The following is a 19681-nucleotide window of genomic DNA, read 5'->3' as shown; positions in this document are numbered from 1 at the left end:
GGGAAGAATGGGTTGAGAAGGGAATCGATGCGGGATGTATGGATTGAGGTAGGGGAATTAGTGTGTGTTGGTTGATGTAGGTAAAATTGTGAAGAGAGGGCACGGGGATGTCAGTGGGGGTTGAATTGCGGGGGGGGGGGTCAGTACGGGATGGATGGGTAGATGATGGGGAGAGAAATATTGCATATTTTCCTTTTGTCCAGAGATTCTGTCTGACCTGTTGAGTTACTCCAGCTTTTTGTGTCTATCAGTTTAAACCAGCACCTGCAGTTTTCCCTACACACACGATACTATACGATAGAACTTTATTAATCCCAGGAGGGAAATTGTGTGTGTGGGTATATATATTATACACACATATATGTATATAGTTACATATTCATATATAAATATACACTGTTTTGTTTTCTCATTTATAACACTGTTTACAGAGTACTATGTTTACATATTCTGTTGCGCTGCTGCAAGTAAGGATTTCATTGTTCTAACTGGGACATGAGAGAATAAAACACTCTTGACACCTGACTTACGTCGCTAATGTGGGGGATAGAACTAGGATAGAACTAGTGTACGGGTGGTCTGTGTGGACTCGGTGGGCCGAAGGGCCCGTTTCCACGCTGTATCTTTAAATTAAACTAAAAACACAAAAAAAGAGGAAATCTAAAGAAGGGTCTCTACCCAAAACGTCACCGAATCTCTTCTATCCAGAGATGCTGGCTGCTCCAGGAAACAAAGAAGCAAGAGTTACTCCAGGGAGTTAATCCAGCTCCAGGGAGTTATTCTGCGTTGGTTTTCAGCGGTCACAGCGAGGCTGACATTAAAGATCTATTCTGTATAAAATGCTTATTCTCTCTTCATACAATAAATCTGCCACTCCATGATAACGTTGTAAACTTCATTGCACATCCTCTATCAAAAGCATATTCCTTCTGAGGTAGAAAGGCCAGATGTCTGCACTAGACTTACAATTCAGTTTCACAGTGCTCCTCGTATTGAGCAAACCAGTGCTCCTCATGTACTCAAATCCAATTGCAATAGAGAACTGCCTATGCAATCTTAAACTAGAAAAGAAAAATAATTATAACACAAATAAACTTTCCTTTCAAAATGACAGAGCTATCGTGACACTAATTTCTTGTTTGGTCCATGTAGAACAAGTGCAGGATACATGAATATCTCTGTGAAACTAGCTCTCAAAACTTAAATTTATCACTTGCAGCTACTATTCTAAGCTGAAAGCTGTTAAAAGGTTAAAGTGGAACTAACTCTAGAAGGCGATGTCTAGACAACAGACCATTTATTTCAGATTCACCCTTCATAGCGATGCATGAAGCCATTGACCAAGTGACTAATGCTCGCCCTCTGCACAGCAAGCTGCTCTATTTTAACAATTGCGACAATTTTTTCATTTTTGGTTAAAACAAACCTGTCAGGTTCATTGTTCTTCACAGGTCTATTAAATTAGCTCATTCAGTACAGAGGCTGTTCTCTGCCAAATCCAATCCCTCCTTACTGGTTGTAGTCTGGGGGACTAAACCACAGAGGACAGGAAGTGTGAGGTCAGCAGGAAGGCATTTTGTGACTTGTAATCATGGCTCACACCGTGAGAAAAAACATTGATTCAGACAATCAGAAGAGATGGACCATAACCAGCTGAACCTACTGCAAGACTAAAGGGCCTGTCCCACCCACTTTCACGACCTTTAACTCATGGACATTTTTCATCAGGCTAGAAAAACGCCCCGACCTACTTGATGCCACGAGTACCTACGACTAGCATCACGACCTACCTATGCCCTCGTGACGACCATGCTGCGAGTACGTCAAGGGCAAACTCGGCAGAGGTCGTGAATTGGGACATGAAAGTGGGACAGGCCCTTAAGGCACTTCACTTAGAACATACGAATTTGATGTGATCAGTACTTATCTGCAAACTTATTATACGTTTATCATATGAAATTCAATGATCCGTTTTATCTCGCCACCCTTCAATATTTCTACAACTAGTATCCCCAGTAAAGGGCCAAACTCTACCTGCCCCAGTATGATGGCGAGGAATCACCTTCTTGAAACAACTGTCCATTATTATAGTTGTAACGATTATAAAGCTTTCTATGCCACTTCAGAAGGCGATAAACTACATCAGTGGAGATTTGGAAGTATGCATGCAGCCGACCTTAAAAGGTTGACAGATTTACTTGAGAGAACAGGAGAGAGAAGGTTGACAGAACAGGATAAGAGAATAGTCTCCATTTTAAATCTTAAACTACAGCGGCAGGAAACATAGAAACATAGAAATTAGGTGCAGGAGTAGGCCATTCGGCCCTTCGAGCCTGCACCGCCATTCAATATGATCATGCTGATCATCCAACTCAGTATCCCGTACCTGCCTTCTCTCCATACCCTCTGATCCCCTTGGCCACAAGGGCCACATCCAACTCCCTCTTAAATATAGCCAATGAACTGGCCTCAACTACCCTCTGTGGCAGAGAGTTCCAGAGATTCACCACTCTCTGTGTGAAAAAAGTTCTCCTCATCTCGGTTTCAAAGGATTTCCCCCTTATCCTCAAGCTGTGACCCCTTGTCCTGGACTTCCCCAACATCGGGAACAATCTTCCTGCATCTAGCCTGTCCAACCCCTTAAGAATTTTGTAAGTTTCTATAAGATCCCCTCTCAATCTCCTAAATTCTAGAGAGTATAAACCAAGTCTATCCAGTCTTTCTTCATAAGACAGTCCTGACATCCCAGGAATCAGTCTGGTGAACCTTCTCTGCACTCCCTCTATGGCAATAATGTCCTTCCTCAGATTTGGAACACCCATCCCAACCTCGGAGGGCCTGTTGAAATATCTGATGTAATTAGATGATCAGAGCCCAATCAGCTCTTTCAATCCAAAGTTCACTTTGGGGAGCAATGGAGGATTCCCCATCAGCCAAAACCTGCAACTTCCAGCAACCAGAAGAATAAGATGATGGAATTTTAGGTGGTAGGTATATATTATTTTCCTTACAGGACGCAAGGTTCCACTAGATTTATATCCAGGTTCCAGGTTATTCCAGATTCCATTAGATTCCCATCCTAGAGCATTAACCATGAGCCAGGCCCACTGCCCTGTGTTCTCTGGGATAAAATCTGGCTGTATTCAATTTTCATAGCAATCGGCTATTGATGCCAATTCCCTGGCTGTTTGATCATGCTGTCCAGCTGTTAAAATTGCCTAAGCTTGCCAGCTGCCACTCCCAGCCATGCACAATGCATGCTCTTACACACTTCTCCCCCAGGAATTAAAATAAGTTTCTATTTCAGAATTTTTCTTGGTGGAAAAATTAATTTAAAATCTTCATTGGCCACATGGAAGTTAAATGTTCATACTCTGGTTTATCTGATTTGCCCCCACAGTTCTTACCTACCTGCCTGGCTACCCCAACGCTATGCTTAAAAAAGAAACTTTACATAAAACGTTATCGAATTTTAGGTGAAAAGCTGAAGAGTTAAGACTTAAACTGTGTATCCCCTCTCCAAAGCAATGCTTGATATGCTAAATATTTCCCGCATTTTGTGGATTCACACTCGGATATGTACCAACTGAGGGGCATAATCATAATGTTGCTTTGTGCCTTAATACTCTTCTAAAGGTTGTTTTACATCATTTATAACAGGAAACTGATACAGAAAATATTGGTTAATCTGATTGTGCTAAAAATTGTGAAGAGAGAGACTACACTAAACCGTTCTATTTAAATTGAGAATCTAAGCAACAAAAGCATAAAAGCAGAACCCAAGCTCCTTAAGACTGAATTTAAAAAAAAATCCAATTGCCGACTTAAATTCCACTCTTTCAACACATTCCAATTCACAAAGTCATGAGGAGGTGTGTGTGGTGGGGATTGAAGACAGTATTGGGGGCTGGGGAGGAAAAGGAACAAAACTAGTTCCAAACATGTTCGAGACTAAATTAATAGCTTATTAGAGCGTAACTCAGTGTTTAAATAGCATGCATTTCTCTTCCTCCCCTCCTGTTGCCAACTCACGTTACATACTGTCCCTTCAACGCTGGATACTCCCCGGTATTTCATTGAATTAGAGGATCTTCTCACAGCGCTGTCTGGGCATTGAGCTGTACATTTTATTCTCCTAAAATCTAGTTCACTCACACCACAGTGCTGTGTGATTCAACCAAGCTATTCTCCACCCCAAAATGTCATAATTTCTTTATGTTTAAAATCACATTTTTTAAATATAACTCGATGTGCTAATTTTGAACATTAAGGTACTAAATACAGTTACCTCAAGGGTGAACAATGCTCATTGAAAGGTTAATGAAACTCACTGCAACTTCAAACAGATTAAACTCACCCGAGACACCTTTGCCCAGGTTTAGTGCCTCTCGAGCACAAATCCAAGCCTCCAAATAAATCGCAAACTTAGAAAAACTTCTCCCCTGCAAAATGCTTCTTAATATGAAGCAGCCAAACTCAATTAGCTGATTGTTTAATGGGTGTAACTGTTCTGGACTTCCTGCTGGCGCATTACTCTCGTACACGGTTATTGCAATTACTACCACAGGAAAGTCTCACTGTAGCAATTCTTCAACAATCACACTCTTATTATTTACAATGAAAGAGTCACCATTGCCCAAAGGGGTGCCCGTTAAAAATTCATGCAACAACAAATATTGATATGGCTCTGGTAACAAAATGCTTTAAGAAAGATGGAAGTCCAGCAACAAGCAAAAACATCGGGGGGAAATTCGATAAGGAGACGCAGAAAAATGTCAAACCTGGTCTTTGGGATGTTGCAAAAGTGAAGGATATAATAAAGCAAAAAACTGCAGATTTCAGACTCTCCAATAAAGACACAAATGCTGGAAATATTCAGCAGGTCGGGCAGCATAACAGGAGAAATTACTAAAGTCAATATCTTGGGTTGGCAGCCTTCCGAGTTTTAATGAAAGGCTTTTGAGCTGAAACATTGTCTTTGACCCTCTGTAGGTGCTGCCTGACTGCCTAGTCTTTCAAGCATTAGTATTTTTTATGTAAAGGCATACTACCCAAATTGCTTTTACTGCCATGATAGTAACTTTATATCTGAATACTGCTGAATGGCATCCAGGAATCTCATCTATTTAAACACATTCCTAAAGAAAATCAGCATTTTTCCAATGAAATGAAAGCAACAATTATTCCAAGAAACCATTGGGGGCAGGAAAGAAGTGAAGAACCGAGTGGCTAGGGAGGAGATGTGGAGAAAGGAGGGGGTGAAAAATAGTAACGGAAACACTTTGTCACAAGCTCGTTATTAGTACAGGTGCACAACCTTTTATCCGACAGCCTTGGGACCAGACACTTTTCGTAATTCGGAATTTGTCGGCCTTCGGAATGGAAATTTTTTAGCGTAGATTTTAATGGCTGGCTCAGTGGTAGAGTGTTCGGCTCATATCCGCAAGGTCGCGAGTTGGCGCCTTGATCCCGGCAGTTCCTCAGTCGCGAGTTTGAGTCTTCAATGTAGTTTTTTCTTGCAGAATAAATGTCAGTATGAAATGCAGTGTGTTGAATGAATTCCTGAATTTGTAAATGTGACCGAGGCATTGAATCACCTCTCGCACTCATGTCACCCTAGCGGGGCTACATGCCCTTAGGCGACATTTTCACACTCTTATATCCGTGTACAGCAGAGGTGACGTGCGTTTGGCGCCAAACATGAGCTTTGGTGTGCAGACGACATCCTGGAAAAAATGTCCGGTTTCTTCCAGGTAGGCGATATACCCTCCCGGGCAATATACGCTCCACTTCTCTTTTATGAAGGTGATTTAGTTCCCTTCTCTTCCAGGACCGACCGGAGGTTCCGCTGTCACCTCTGCGGGCCACCCTCGGTGAACGCTCACTCCTTTGTCTCGGGATTCCTACTCTCCCACGCAATGTACCCTCACCTTCTCTTTCATGAATGGGGATTTAGTTCGCCTTTCGTCGAGGACCGACCGGAGGTTCCGCTGTCACCTCTGCAGGCCGCCCTCGGTGAACGTCCTGTCTCCCTGTCCCTGGGATAGCAGGGAGCGATCAAACAGCACAATACCCCCCTTCCCCTCCAACTCCAGAGGAATCCGCTCCCCGATGGGCCGCTACGGCGACAAGTGGCAGTTCGCCCACAGCCCGAGCTGCGCCACCCCAAGACCAAGACATACCTTGCACACCATCAACTTCTGCCCCATACTGGGGGTGGGCTGGAGTTGCTGATCTGGGATCTCCGTGCTTGCAGTGGGCCTGAGGGTCGGTGTCCCGATGAGGGGGCACAGCTCGGGCTGTGGGCGAACTGCCACTTGTCGCCGTAGCGGCCCATCGGGGAGCGGCTTCTGGTGGTCCTGATGTCTCTCGCTAGTTTGCAGTTTTCCTCTGGAGTTGGAACGGGGCTGGGCTGCTGCTGGCTGTGGGTCTCTGGGATCTCCGTGCTTGCAGTGGGCCTGGGGGTCGGTGTCCCGTTGGTCCTGACGTGTCCGGTGACTGGCACTGACCTGCTGGCATCGCCGACTTGAAGACAGTGCAAAGCCCCCACGCCGGTGCAATGGGCGGGGAGCTGGAGAGGGGAGGGAAGGGGTCACACACATGGCCGGGAAGCAGAGGGCTGTAGGTGGGGTGAAACTGAAAGGAGCGACAATCTGCTGCTCCCTGCCCGCTGAGTTAAAAAGTTCCCACGCAAGACTCACGATACACTGTGTATCGTGAGTCTACCGTGGGAACTTTTTAAACTCAGCGGGCAGACAGCAGCAGATTGTCAATTATTAACCCTCCCGCGCAATATACCGTCACCTTCTCTTTTATGAATGGGGATTTAGTTCCCCTTTCTTCGAGGACCGACCGGAGGTTCTGCTGTCACCTCTGCGGGCCGTCCTCGGTGAACGTTTTCAAGGACCTTTCTTCAAGGACTGAAAAAATGTCTGCAACTCGGAGGTTTTCGTTATTTGGATCTTCGGATAAAAGGTTGTGCACCTGTAATCAATTACAAACTACCAGCCAGGCCGACTTCGAACCAAAGCCACCATTTCAGTCTGAAGAAGGGTTTCGGCCCGAAACGTTACCCATTTCCTTCGCTCCATAGATGCTGCTGCACCCGCTGAGTTTCTCCAGCATTTTTGTGTACCCACTATTTCATCTGATTTTTGATGCATATATTTTTAAATGGTTTCAATTCTATTCCAAAGCATTACAGAATAATAGGATTTACAGCACAATACTGGCCATTTGGCCCAACCAGCCCATGTTAAGGCTTTGCTACACTTCATCTCCCTCCTGCCTTTCCTCAACTAAATCAAAGATTTCAAGTTCTGGCCTTTTGAAGCAGAGTTTAAAGCCAAGCATGCCTTGTGCTTAAAATCTTCCAACACCCAATTCCATTTTGTGGAACTTCAAAGTGAAGCTGGCAGTTTGTTTGAATCCAAAGTTGTAATAAAGAGGTAAAGATCCAATTTTGTTTCAATCTTAGTGGGATGACAGGCTAAGAGTGAAAACACATCTGCCATAAGATTATGGTCCATATTAAAAAACAACAAAAAATTGAATCCTAGTTTGGATCACAGCTCTGATGTCAAATCTTCCAGATGTGAGCACAGAAGATAAATAAAGCACTTTCCAGATTTTGAACTCTAACAACTTGCATTTACATAGCACCTTAAAATAGCAACATTTCAACGTGACTTCACAAATACATGAACAAGTAAAAATAGTTCAAGTCACATATCACAATATTAAGAGGAGAGTCCCAAAAGTGTGGTCAAAGAGGATAGACTCAAGGTCAATCTTACAGAAGGAAAGAGGCATAGAGGCAGAAATATTGAGGTAGATTAAGATGCCATTGTGGAATGATTACATTTGGGAATTAGCAAGAGAACAGGATTAAAGGTTCACTGATATTATTGAGGGTTTCACGGCTGGATGCTGCCAATGCTAAATTTGAAGTGCATTTAACTGGGAGTTAGTGCATGACAGCAAATAATGGGCTGACAGGTGAATGGACTAGAAGTTAAATTAAAAACTCGAGCTGAGTTTTGTTTCAGATTAGTTTATTGTCATATACAGCAAGGTCCAATGACATTCCTTGCTTGCATGAAGCTCATGGAGTAAACTGTACATGCGCAATAATAGATATGACAAATACAGCAACAAATGGGAAACAGCAGAATGGTGCAAAGATTGTTGGGCAATGTGCAGTAACACAACACAGTGCAATGTTTGGTTGTTGTGTTAATGCACGATGGTGTGTTACTGCACATTGTTGTGTTAATGCACGATGGTGTGTTACTGCACATTGTTGTGTTAATGCACGATGGTGTGTTACTGCACATTGTTGTGTTAATGCACGATGGTGTGTTACTGCACGTTGTTGTGTTAATGCACGATGGTGTGTTACTGCACATTGCACAATAATCTTTGCACCATTCTGCTGTTTCCCATTTGGGTTGCACAGTGGCGCAGCAGTCGAGTTGCAGCCTTACTGCACCAGAGACCTGGGTTCTGTATGCAGTTTGTGCATTCTCCCTGTGACCCCGTGAGTTTTCCCTGGGTGCTCTGGTTTTCTCCCAAACTACAAATATGTATAGGTTTGTAGGTTAATTGGCTTTGGTAAAAAAATGGTAAATTGTCCCTAGTGTGTGGGATAGTTCTAGTGTACTGGGATCGCTGACGGACATGGACTTAGTGTGGAAACAAGCCCTTTGGCCCACCGTCTCCCTCAACTAACCAGAGTCTGAGGAAGGGTCTCGACCCAAAACGTCACCCATTCCTTCTCTCCAGAGATGCTGCCAGTCCCGCCGAGTTGCTCCAGCTTTTTGTGCGTCTCTTAAGGTTAAAGAGGTTGGGCATGTCACCAAACTTCTACAGATGCACAGTTGAAAGTATCCTGACAGCTTACATCATGGCCTGGTATGGCAATTCCAACGTACAAGAATGCCAGAGACTCTGTGGGTGGTGCACCCGGCCTGGTTTATCATGGGCACAGCCCTCCCTACTATAGAATGCATCTGCTGGAGGCACTGTCTGAAGAAGGCAGCATCTGTCATTAAGAATCCCCCACCATCAGGGCAATGCCCTCTTTTCGCCGTAAGTGGTACAGAAGCCCGATGTCCCACACCAACAGCTTCAGGAACTACCACTCTCTGACAACAATCGGATCTTGAACAAACTAAACCCTACCTCAGCAATGGAACACCACAGATCACCTCTTGCACTACTACAGACCTGTTTTTTTAAATTATGAATACTTGTAAAAATCCAAACTAAGCACCGCACAGGGTAGATTAGAGCACGTGGCTTCCAGTTTGTGTGTGGCCTCACACTGGCAATAGAAGAGGGCCCAGGCCAGAAAGGTCAGTATGGAAATAGGAATGAGATCCTCCAGTTTGCATGTGGTCTCACCCTGGTAATGGAGGCCCAGGACTGCAAGGTTAGTATATGAATGGGATTCTCCAGTCTATGTGTGGTCGCATTCTGGCAGTGGAGCAGGCCCGAGTCAGAAAGGTCAGTATTTGAATGGGAATCTAAATGGCAATTCATCATCAGCCTCCACTCAGTAAAATCTAGGCCATTATCACTTCAATTTACATCATATCTGTGTTGAAGAGGTAACATTACCAGCCACTCGTCATTCGTTACAGATGTTACGTTTTCCCAAGAAAGATTTGCAGGCATTTACAACAGAGAAATAAGCCACTTGGCCATTCAACACTATAACAGTATTTTTTCACAAAATCCCTTTGTCCCATCTTCAGCACACACCCCACAGATGCCAACGTTCCTCTTCTTTCAAGGAACTAATTTGCCTTCTAAAAGCTTAGCATCACTGTGGCAACTGGCACAGCGCACATGGATGAAATATGACGAAACTTCGGGCTGAGCTACGTAAGCAGCCAAGTAATTTGTGAGCCACGCTTTCAAAATATCGCCTCTCCTCAAAGTGCTTTAAGGACTTTATGTTTCTATGCCGTGTGTAATTCCACAGCCACAACTTGCCATCCTTCATCCGTGAGCCTCGACAAGGACTGCAAACAGTTTTTCAACTGCAAAGGATCACCTCAACTGAGTCCAATCGAGTTTTAGCCCACCATGCAATAAAGCAGGCTGGATTACTGGATAAACTCCAGGAATGAGAAACGTGATTGAGTCCTCTCGCTGGGAGAGTGAAGTCAGCTGTAACAGCCAAAATCTGTTTTTGACCATAATCAGTCGATTCAGCAGAGGAAAAGAACCATTCCTCGAGGCAATTCTTTTACCCACCAGCTCACTGTGGGAATGACAGCGTAACTATTAACAGAACTCTTAAGCATAGAGTTGGTGATTAGTTGAGAGCACTGTGAAAACACCAACAATTGCAGAGACTGAGCATCATGGCTGGGCCCTGCATAATATGGGTTTGTCACCAACTTCCCAGCTCAAGTTGTGATAGGTGGCCCCCTGCTGAACATTCTGCACCATCACCATGGGGCTTTTAAAGTATCGAATGGCATCTCTTTGTAGTGGCCAGCTGAGCTGACAAATAAAGTATCAAACCCTCACCCCAAGAGCTGGTTTACGAGCTAATTAGACTTTAAGCTTCTTGTTGACAATTTACTACCAAAGCCGAGCAGATCTCTTGATGATTAAGTGTATAAGCCAAGATACTAAAAATTAACTCGGCACACACAAAATGTGCTAATCATTGCTGTAGTAACTGCACGCTCATAAGTTCATACGTCATAGGAGCAGAATTAGGCCATTTGGCCCATCGAGTCTACTCTGTCATTCAATCATGGCTGAATTATCTTTCCCTCTGAACCCCATTCTCCTGCCTTCTCCCCATAACCTTTGACACCCTTAAGGGCCTATTCCACTTACGTGTCCTTGGCAAGCAAATTACACGGCCTCGTGGTTGCGTTGAGCCGAGACGGTCCCGCGAAGTCAGGCGCGATTTCATGCGTACGCACAGCCGTCTGGAGCCCGTGACGTCATTTGAAGATGGACACAAAGCTGGAGTAACTCAGCGGAACCGGCAGCATCTCTGGAGAGAAGCAATGGGTGACATTGTGTCGAGACTCTTCTTCAGTCTGAAAAGAAGGGTCCTGACCCGAAACATCACCCAATGCTTCTCTCCAGAGATGCTGCCGGTACCGCTGAGTTACTCCGGCATTTTGTGTCTATCTTCAATTTTCTTGGCCCCGCTCTGGGAGTAGAAGTGGGGGCGGATCCGGATCGCAACGGCCGTGAGCCCCAGGCCGAGTTCGGCGATCGTTTGCCTGCTTCTGCTGCTGTTGAAGGCAAGACGTTGCGTCGCGCCAGGGTCTTGGGCCTGTCCCACTTTGGCCGTCAGTTCCGCGACAGGCCATTGGCACGTGAAGATTTCGTTCACTACAAATATTTCGGAGCCCCGCGCGGTGTCGCGCACAACTACATACCCCTCCGCGTTTCTAAGTGGGACCGGCCACACGCGGCCATACGATGCCTGGGCGCCTCAACGCGACCACAAGGTTGTGTAATTTGCGTGCCAAGGACACGCAAGTGGGACAGGCCCTTTAGTAATCAATTTCCTACAGCACAACTCGTCCATGCACAGCATCAGGCAGGCTGGTAGATAATAGCTTCACACATGGCCAAGTAGTATATCATAAAGCCGGCTTGTTAGCAGCTCAATGCATCTCATTGCTCATACATCTGCTTTTGTACTGCACAAAACCAAATGCACTTTGAAAGTGATCAAAGTACAAAGAACTCAAAGTAGGGGAGGGGATAACAAATAAGCGATACAGCAAAGTTCAGAAACGTTGTCTACGAATGTGATTTTGCAGCTGATTTCCCATTCGAGTGGGCAAGGAACTGCAAGGCAAGCCAGACTCAGCAGAACAGAGGCTGCTAACAGGGCTGCACAGCTGGAGAAAATTACAGAAGTAGAATTGGGAGAGGCCATGCTGGGAACTCATGTTCGCAATGAGTTAAGTGCATTGTAAACATTATTTATTGGCAAATTCATGTCACATATCATCTGCGAGGGAGCAGATGCAGGACTCTCTTCCAAATGTCCAGTTTACCATCTTCTCATGGCAAAGAATGGCAATGTGCGAGGAAGGGAGAGATCACTGGAGCAAACCCACATGTGCCACAACACGAAAAGCTACCTACCCCCTCAAAGAAGTTGCACAACTTGTAGACGAGAATAATTCTCCCAGCCCCAATATAAACTAATCTTTACACTTTCCCACAATTCAGTTAAAATTATTAGAACAAAATTACTGACAACTGAAGTCATGAATAGAAATCTTGGCATTGCAGAGAAAAATCTTCATGGATTTTCATAAATTATCAGCCCATTCCCACGAACACAGATTATTTTCTCTGGCCAATTTCTCCACTTATCCTACCAGCAGTGCACACACACACACACACACTGCCATCTTCACTGTCTTCAGACAGGGCTATTGATTACTCATTACTTAAACGTACACTATTTCTCCAGGTTCTTTTTCAGGCACTGTTAGATACTCAGTGCTCCATAACTCAATCCTCACAGGAGATATTCTGATCACAGAGCTTCAGACCACAGCATTAAATAACCTTCCGCCACAATCAGAAAATATCCCCAATCCTCATGCAATCTCCATGCTCTCCAATAATCTATGACAATCAATTTCTAAAAAATCAAAGCAGTAAGCTAGGATCTCAAACTGCATAGGAAGGAATGGGAGATCCTGGTTTTCACTAAAGATAGACATAAAATGCTGGAGTAACTCAGCGGGTCAGGCAACATCCCTGGAGAAAACGAGTCTCGACCCGAAATATCATCTATTCCTTTTCTCCAGAGACACTGCCTGACCCGCTACTCCAACCAGAATTTTGTGTCTATCCAGGATCTTGAACTGTCATTTTCATCTATTCACTCATCAGGATGTGGGAATTACTGGTAAGCAGAGCATTTACTGCTCATAACCACTATCCCCGAGATGATAAGGCACCTTTTTGAAGCATTGAAGGTTCTCTCACGATGCTATACTTCTGGGATGTTGACCCCACAATGAACAAGGTGCGACAAAATATTTCCAAGTCAAAAATGACATTCAACTTGCAGAAGAAACTATAAGTCATAGTGTTTTCGTGCGTCTGCTGCCCTTGTCCTTTTTGGTCGTGGTTATAGTTATAGATTTGGGTAGTGTTGGCAGAATAGTCTGGATGAATGGCAACAGTGCATTTTGTAGATGGCAGCTACAATACACAGATGGTGCAATGAATGAGGTGGTAGTCAAGCAAAAGCTTTTGGCCGAGCTTCTTCAGTGTTGATTGAATTGCTCTCATCCAGGCATGTGGAGCATTCCATCATTCAGTCTATTTGCATGTTGTGGGTGGTGGCATGTTGCTCACCACAGGATATCCAGTCTCTGATCTGTTATTGTGACAGAATATTTACCAGAATGGTTTAGTTGAATTCCTGGCCAATAATTTACACCATGATATTATGACAGGCAATTTGACAAAGGTAATGCCTTTGAATATCAAGAATGGCAGATTTTCTCTCCCGCACAACATTGATAAACGAGGTGAATTTTTATAACAATCTTCTATTTTCTTGGCCATCATTACCAAGACTAATTGGTTCTCTCCTTCATTTAACACCGCCATCAGGCTCCTGCCGAGGACAATTCAGTACGGGCATGACAGAAGAAAATATCAGACTGACCCATCATGAAGATCTCGTATTAGTTAATACCAAGCGACCACATATACAACTGTAGATTCACAGAATGCATGATGTATGGGTGGGGCTGCCTGGAATAGGAACGCATGCAAAGTTATTGGCCACATCAGAGGAATGAGACTTAAAAAAGAAACGCAACCAAAATGAAAACCTCCAAAAAAAATTAGACTGGTTAGCACACACATATATCATTTACTTTTATGCTTTATAATACAGACAAGCAAACTTCCACATTAAAGGGCGACACAATGGTGCAGCGGTAGAGTTGCTGCCAGAGAATCTGGGTTCAATCCAGACTACGGGTGCTGTCTGTACGCAGTTAGTATGTTCTCCCTGTGACCGCGTGGGCTTTCTCTGGCGCTCTGGTTTCCAGCCAAATTCCAAAGACATAAAGGTTTGTATGTTAATGGGCTTCTGTAAAATTGTCCCTAGTCTGTACAATAGCTAGTGGGGGGGGGGGGGGGGGGGGGGGGGGGGGGGGGGGGGGGGGGGGGGGGGGGGGAAATCATCACAGGTCAGCGCAGAATTGGTGGGCCAAAGGGCCTGTTTCAATGCTGTATCTCTAAAAATCCAAAACTAAACTCAAACTTCGCAAATTAAGTGTGAACAGAATAGCAGATATCAATCAGATTTCTAATTTAATGGAATGATTCCAACCTTTTCACCACCATCTTCAGTGCTCTGAAAGATCCTTTAATAAGGATGAGTGCCTCCTGCCTGGAGCCATATAGTGGGGAGCCACTGATGTTTATAATTTCATCGCCGACCTGTAGCTTCTTCGACAAAGCAGCTTTCCCTCCATCTTCAATCTAAAAAGTAGATTATAAAATTCCAAATAAGTGTGGTAAATTTCAAAAATATAAAAATTGGCAGAGTGCGGTAATCCCTGTACAACTGAATACCGACACTCCTCGAATTCATGTAAACTCGCATCGACGTAAACAATTCTGTTCTCAGTCCCGAGTGCAATCAAGGCAGTTCTTAATATCCACAACTATGGTCACTCAAGTTTACATTGGAATCAAGCTTACCCAGAAGGCCGCATGCTGCAGAAAGTGTCTCAACGGCAAGACGGAACACAAGCCCAACAATGGCTGTGGTGGTTATTCGGAATGGCCCCAGATGTAGCCGGACACCTCCAAGGCAGTTAACAAGGTTCCATCCTTGGCCCCATTCTCTTCTCCCTGTATATGCTCCCCTTAGGCCAAGTCATTGAAAGGCACGGAATTTCCTTCCATTGCTACGCAGACGATACCCAACTCTATCTCCCCCTGAAGCCCAAAAACCAATCAAATCCGTTTAACCTTACCCACTGCCTCGAGGATATAAAGTTTTGGATGGCCCAAAACTTCCTCCAACTAAACAAGAGTAAGTCTGAGGTCATCCTTCTCGGCCCCTCGGACTCAATCAAAATGATAGCAGGCAGCCTTGGAAGCCTTACCCCACAACTCAAACCTCACGTCAAAAACCTTGGCGTGATATTTGACTCAGCACTGAAATTTGACAAACAAGTCAATGCCGTGGTAAAAGCTAGCTTCTTTCAGCTTCGGATGATAGCTAAAATAAAAAAATTCCTCCAGTTTGATGACCTGGAAAAGATCATCCACACATTCATCTCCTCCCGCCTAGATTACTGCAACTCCCTTTACACTGGCATCAGCCAATCTTCCCTGTCCCGCCTGCAACTGGTCCAAAACACCGCAGCGAGACTCCTGACGGGCACCCGAAAAAGGGACATCATCCCGATCCTGGCCTCTCTCCACTGGCTCCCTGTGTGGTTCCGTATAAACTTCAAGATTCTCCTCCATGTCTACAAAGCCCTCATTGGGCTTGCCCCCACCAACATAAAAAGTCTTCTCACCCACCACTCCACCTCCAGGCCCCTCAGATCGGCCGACTTGGGGTTGCTGAATATCCCACGGTCTAGACATAAGCTCAGGGGCGACCGTACCTTTGCGGTTGCAGCCCCTAGACTGTGGAACAGCATCCCCTTTCCCATCAGAACTGCCCCCTCCATCGACTCTTTTAAGTCAAGACTAAAGACTTATTTATCTATACTCCCAAACCTTTCCTGACGTCCTCTGAGTGAGGGCTACATGTATATATGTATGTAGTTTGTTTCTTATAACAAATGTAAAGCACTTTGGCCAACGAGAATTGTTTTTTAAATGTGCTATATAAATAAATGTGACTTGACTTGATATGTTCAGTAAGTTATTTCGGGCAAGAGATGAGGTTGGGGATGGTGATTTCTACTTGTGCAAATTCTGATTTACGTAAGGGATCACGGAACACAACCTTTACACAAGTCAGGGAGTGCCTGGAATTTTAAGACATTCGCAACATGAGAGTAGTTAGTATATTAAACTAAACAATAACTTCTAAAGGAGTTTACAACCATGGTACTGACTCCATAATATTGGAGAACCAGATTTAATCTTGGAACTAAAGATAGACACAAAGTGCTAGAGTAACTCAGCGAGCCTGGCAGCATCTCTGGAAATAAAGGATAGGTGATGTTTCAGCTTGAAATGCCACCTATCCTTTATCTCCAGAGATGCTGCCTGTCCCACTGAGTTACTCCAGCATTTTGTGTTTAACTTCGATTTAAACCAACATCTGCAGTTCCTTCCTACACATCGGTCGTTCTTTGTTTTTTAATCTTGGAACTTTCAGATGACTAGGTTATTTTCTAATGACGTCCAACCAATCACATACTATCTCTGTTATTCTGTTTCTCTCATCAGCCAGCTTTACGACCTTAACAACATTTCTACTTTGAGATTCTTTTTTGTCTCTTTCAGACTGGCTAGTTGCCACTGTTGCTGTTCTCTCCCGAGGGGAGGCTGCACGTGCTCCATCCATTTTCTAGTTTTCTTTGCATGAAATGCTGTTGCAACAGCCAATAACCATCTCTGCTGTACACAGTTAACTGCCCTTTCTAGCAACACTGACCCTTGTTCTCACATCTGTCCCCCTAGTTCAACCTGAATAATTACAGTCTGGCCTAGAGCTCTTTACTAGTCATCCTTACCACCATTATTTCTTGTTAGGTAGTTTTATAAATCAAGCTATTATTTTTAATTTATTTCAGTGTTCGGTTACTATTGTGACCAACTCCAGGGCTCACAATTCGCAATCCTTCAATCCTTTTGTGTTACATCATCTGTTTTGTCCTCTAGCCTTTATCCAATTTGCCCCTCACCCCATTACCTACTACACTTTGCCCTGTTCCTCCACTCTTCCAGATTTCCTCCCCCCCCACCCCACACAACAGTCGGAAGAAGATTCCTGGCGTGTCCTACTCACATTGTCCATGGATACTATCTGATCTGCTGAGTTACTCCAGCACTTTGTGTCTTCTATTATGAGTAATTCTCTGGGACTCCTTTCATTGACCTATTTCTTGGAATTATTCAACTGGGTTTCCTCAATATGCTCTCATTCGCGGATATAGTGCTATCTAAATCTGTGGATTTCCTTTTTCTATTCAAATCCTGATGTTGTCATTAAATCCTGCTGATAACAGCAGGACTGCTATTTACCCACGACAACTTTAGCTAACTATAAATAACCACCAATTCCTTTCATCTTTCTCTGGACCATGACACTGCAATCCAATGTCACTTCAGATCATCACCCACCAGAAAGCTTTGACCCCTCAACCTCTCTCAACGTGGAACATTGTTTTCATACGTAATGTGATAGAATTTTATCAAAAAGCTAATCAGGTTGTTCCAGATTTTTGCTCAGGGTTGTGCGGTGTATAGGAAGCACACAAGCATGATGATCCCTACCCATGTGTGCTGATGTCAAATAATGTTCTATGCTCGATAGTCACCACTAACCCTAACATCTAGTGCACACGTGCCCGCAAACTGGACAGGCTTAGTCATTGCAGCAGGCGGTGTTGTGTTGTGCCCTCTTCCAACTTTAATTCAAGAGCCCAACAAAACCTGCATCACTGGCAGGTGGTCCATGACGTCCATTCTCTGCCAGGCAAGTCGGAGGCATTTCCCCCAACTTTTTATGAGGAAATGCCCATACCCGCTACCTCTCCATCAATATCCATCTTTCTCCATCCCACCCCACAACCTCCTATCTTCTCTAATGAACCCTCATCTCTACTGGATCCATGCTCATCTGCATTTCTCGCAGTTTCCAAAGCCATAATAAAAAGTAGTAGCACCCAACTGAGTGATGGTCTTGTGAATTGTCTGTCATAGGTTCTGCTTCTTTTTTTTTTAAATTAAACTTCAGACAAACAATTCTCAACATAAACTGCCTTACGTATTCCATCTCAACCACTGACATCTTGATAAGTGAAACATAAATATACATCTAAACATAAATTGGAGGGGAAGTATAGAAAAACTGAACTAGTATAAAATATATTGGCTGAAAAAACTTCACTCTTACACCTAGAGCATAATTGTCATTCATGGCTTTCATTAGCATGCAAGTCTTGAAATGCAAGTAATATTTTTCAAAACTGTATTTAGTTCAGTGTGTCATATTAAATTGAAATCTGGAGCTATGGAATCTGGGAAGGAAAGTGGGGTCAAGGCCAAAGATCAGATCTCTGGAATTATAGAGCAGCCTTGAAATGCTATATTGGCTGCTCCTGATTTTAATTCTTATGACATTGGACAATAGACAATAGGTGCAGGAGTAGGGCATTCAGCCCTTCGAGCCTTCGAGCCAGCACTGCCATTCAATGTGATCATGGCTGATCATCCCCAATCAGTACCCCATTCCTGCGTTCTCCCCACATCCCCCGACTTCGCTAGCTTTAAGAACCCTATCTAGCTCTCTCTTGAAAGCATCCAGAGGACCCGTCTCCACCACCCTCTGAGGCAAAGAATTCCACAGACTCGCCACTCTCCGTGAGAAAAAGTGTTTCCTCGTCTCCGTTCTAAATAGCTTACTCCTTATTCACCCTTATTCATGACCTTAACACCCAATAATATTGGTTAGCAAATCAGTGATAAAAACTCATTAATACAATACTTTCATTAACTGAATGACGTCACTTCTACATTGGAATATTGGACGATAAAATTCTTTGCAGCAAGGATTGTTAACAGATCTGTGGACATAATAGAAAAAAGTGGATAAACATTTGAAATAGAGGGTAGATGATAAATTGTGGGGTTTAAATTTTGGATTGCTCAGCATGGAGTTGCCACAAGCAGATCTGCTGACAGTCCTGTGCTGTGACGTAATGTTAATCGATCTTTGCTATGTACTCAACCCACACAAAGGGAAAAAATTGTCTTGGATAGCCTTGATTTGAAGAAGCATGTATTCAAGAATAGGCACTATCGACTAAGCCGCACAAACAGAACTTAATCCAAATTTATAACCATACTTGGTCTTCATTTTCTGGGACATACTTGGATTACTTATCATAGTAAATGGCAACATGTGCACACTTTGGAAAGCAAAGGAGTATAGATATTTCAGGGTGAATAATTGGGAAATGTATATTAATCACACAGCATGGGAGCACCCAGGAGTCAGGACTATGGATCCACAGAATCAGGTTGAATCCCAGCTGGGAATAATTAAATGTACAAAGCTGGACCTTGACCCCACCGTTGAACATCATGCCATTGTCTCCCTCTCACGGACCTCATCTCCTCAAGAGATCTTACCTTTATAATCTCACAGTCCCGCACCTGCCTCTACCTCCTCCCCAAGAATCACAAGCAAGATTTTCCTTTCTTACTTGTGTTCATTGCTCCATCCTGATCATGGCCCTTTGTCAGGCACAATGCTTTGTCTTTATAATTTGATTTATTTAAAAGCAATCAGAATTTTAACGGCAGGCAATTACCCACCGATGGAAGCAAGAGAGGTGAACAGGCTGGAAACAATGAGGGAAAGAATGGGTCTGATTCTTGACATACCCAATGGGTAAACAAGGTATGTACGAAGACCCCAATATCGTTAAGGAGGTTAATATATTTCCAG

General features: G+C 43.9%; 1 protein-coding gene across 4 annotated transcripts in view; it reads right to left on the bottom strand.

The window, feature by feature from the left end:
• LOC129702128 (protein Shroom4-like) overlaps positions 1-19681 on the bottom strand; it is a 101580-nt gene that overhangs the window by 54099 nt on the left and 27800 nt on the right. For 2 of the 4 annotated variants that reach the window (XM_055643720.1, XM_055643721.1), the window contains exon 2: positions 14363-14514. The exons of 1 other annotated variant lie outside the window; for it this stretch is intronic. In XM_055643720.1, the coding sequence (XP_055499695.1) occupies positions 14363-14514 (152 nt within the window). Of the gene's footprint in view, positions 1-4357; positions 4512-14362; positions 14515-19681 lie in introns of those variants that run through there. One more of the 4 variants, XM_055643723.1, reaches the window with a different exon arrangement.

This window comes from Leucoraja erinacea, chromosome 12, assembly GCF_028641065.1.
Source record: "Leucoraja erinacea ecotype New England chromosome 12, Leri_hhj_1, whole genome shotgun sequence".
In the NCBI taxonomy this organism is placed as follows: Eukaryota; Metazoa; Chordata; class Chondrichthyes; order Rajiformes; family Rajidae; genus Leucoraja; species Leucoraja erinaceus.
The sequence above is the reverse complement of the archived record's forward strand: the minus strand, read 5'-3'. Positions and strand labels throughout refer to the sequence as shown.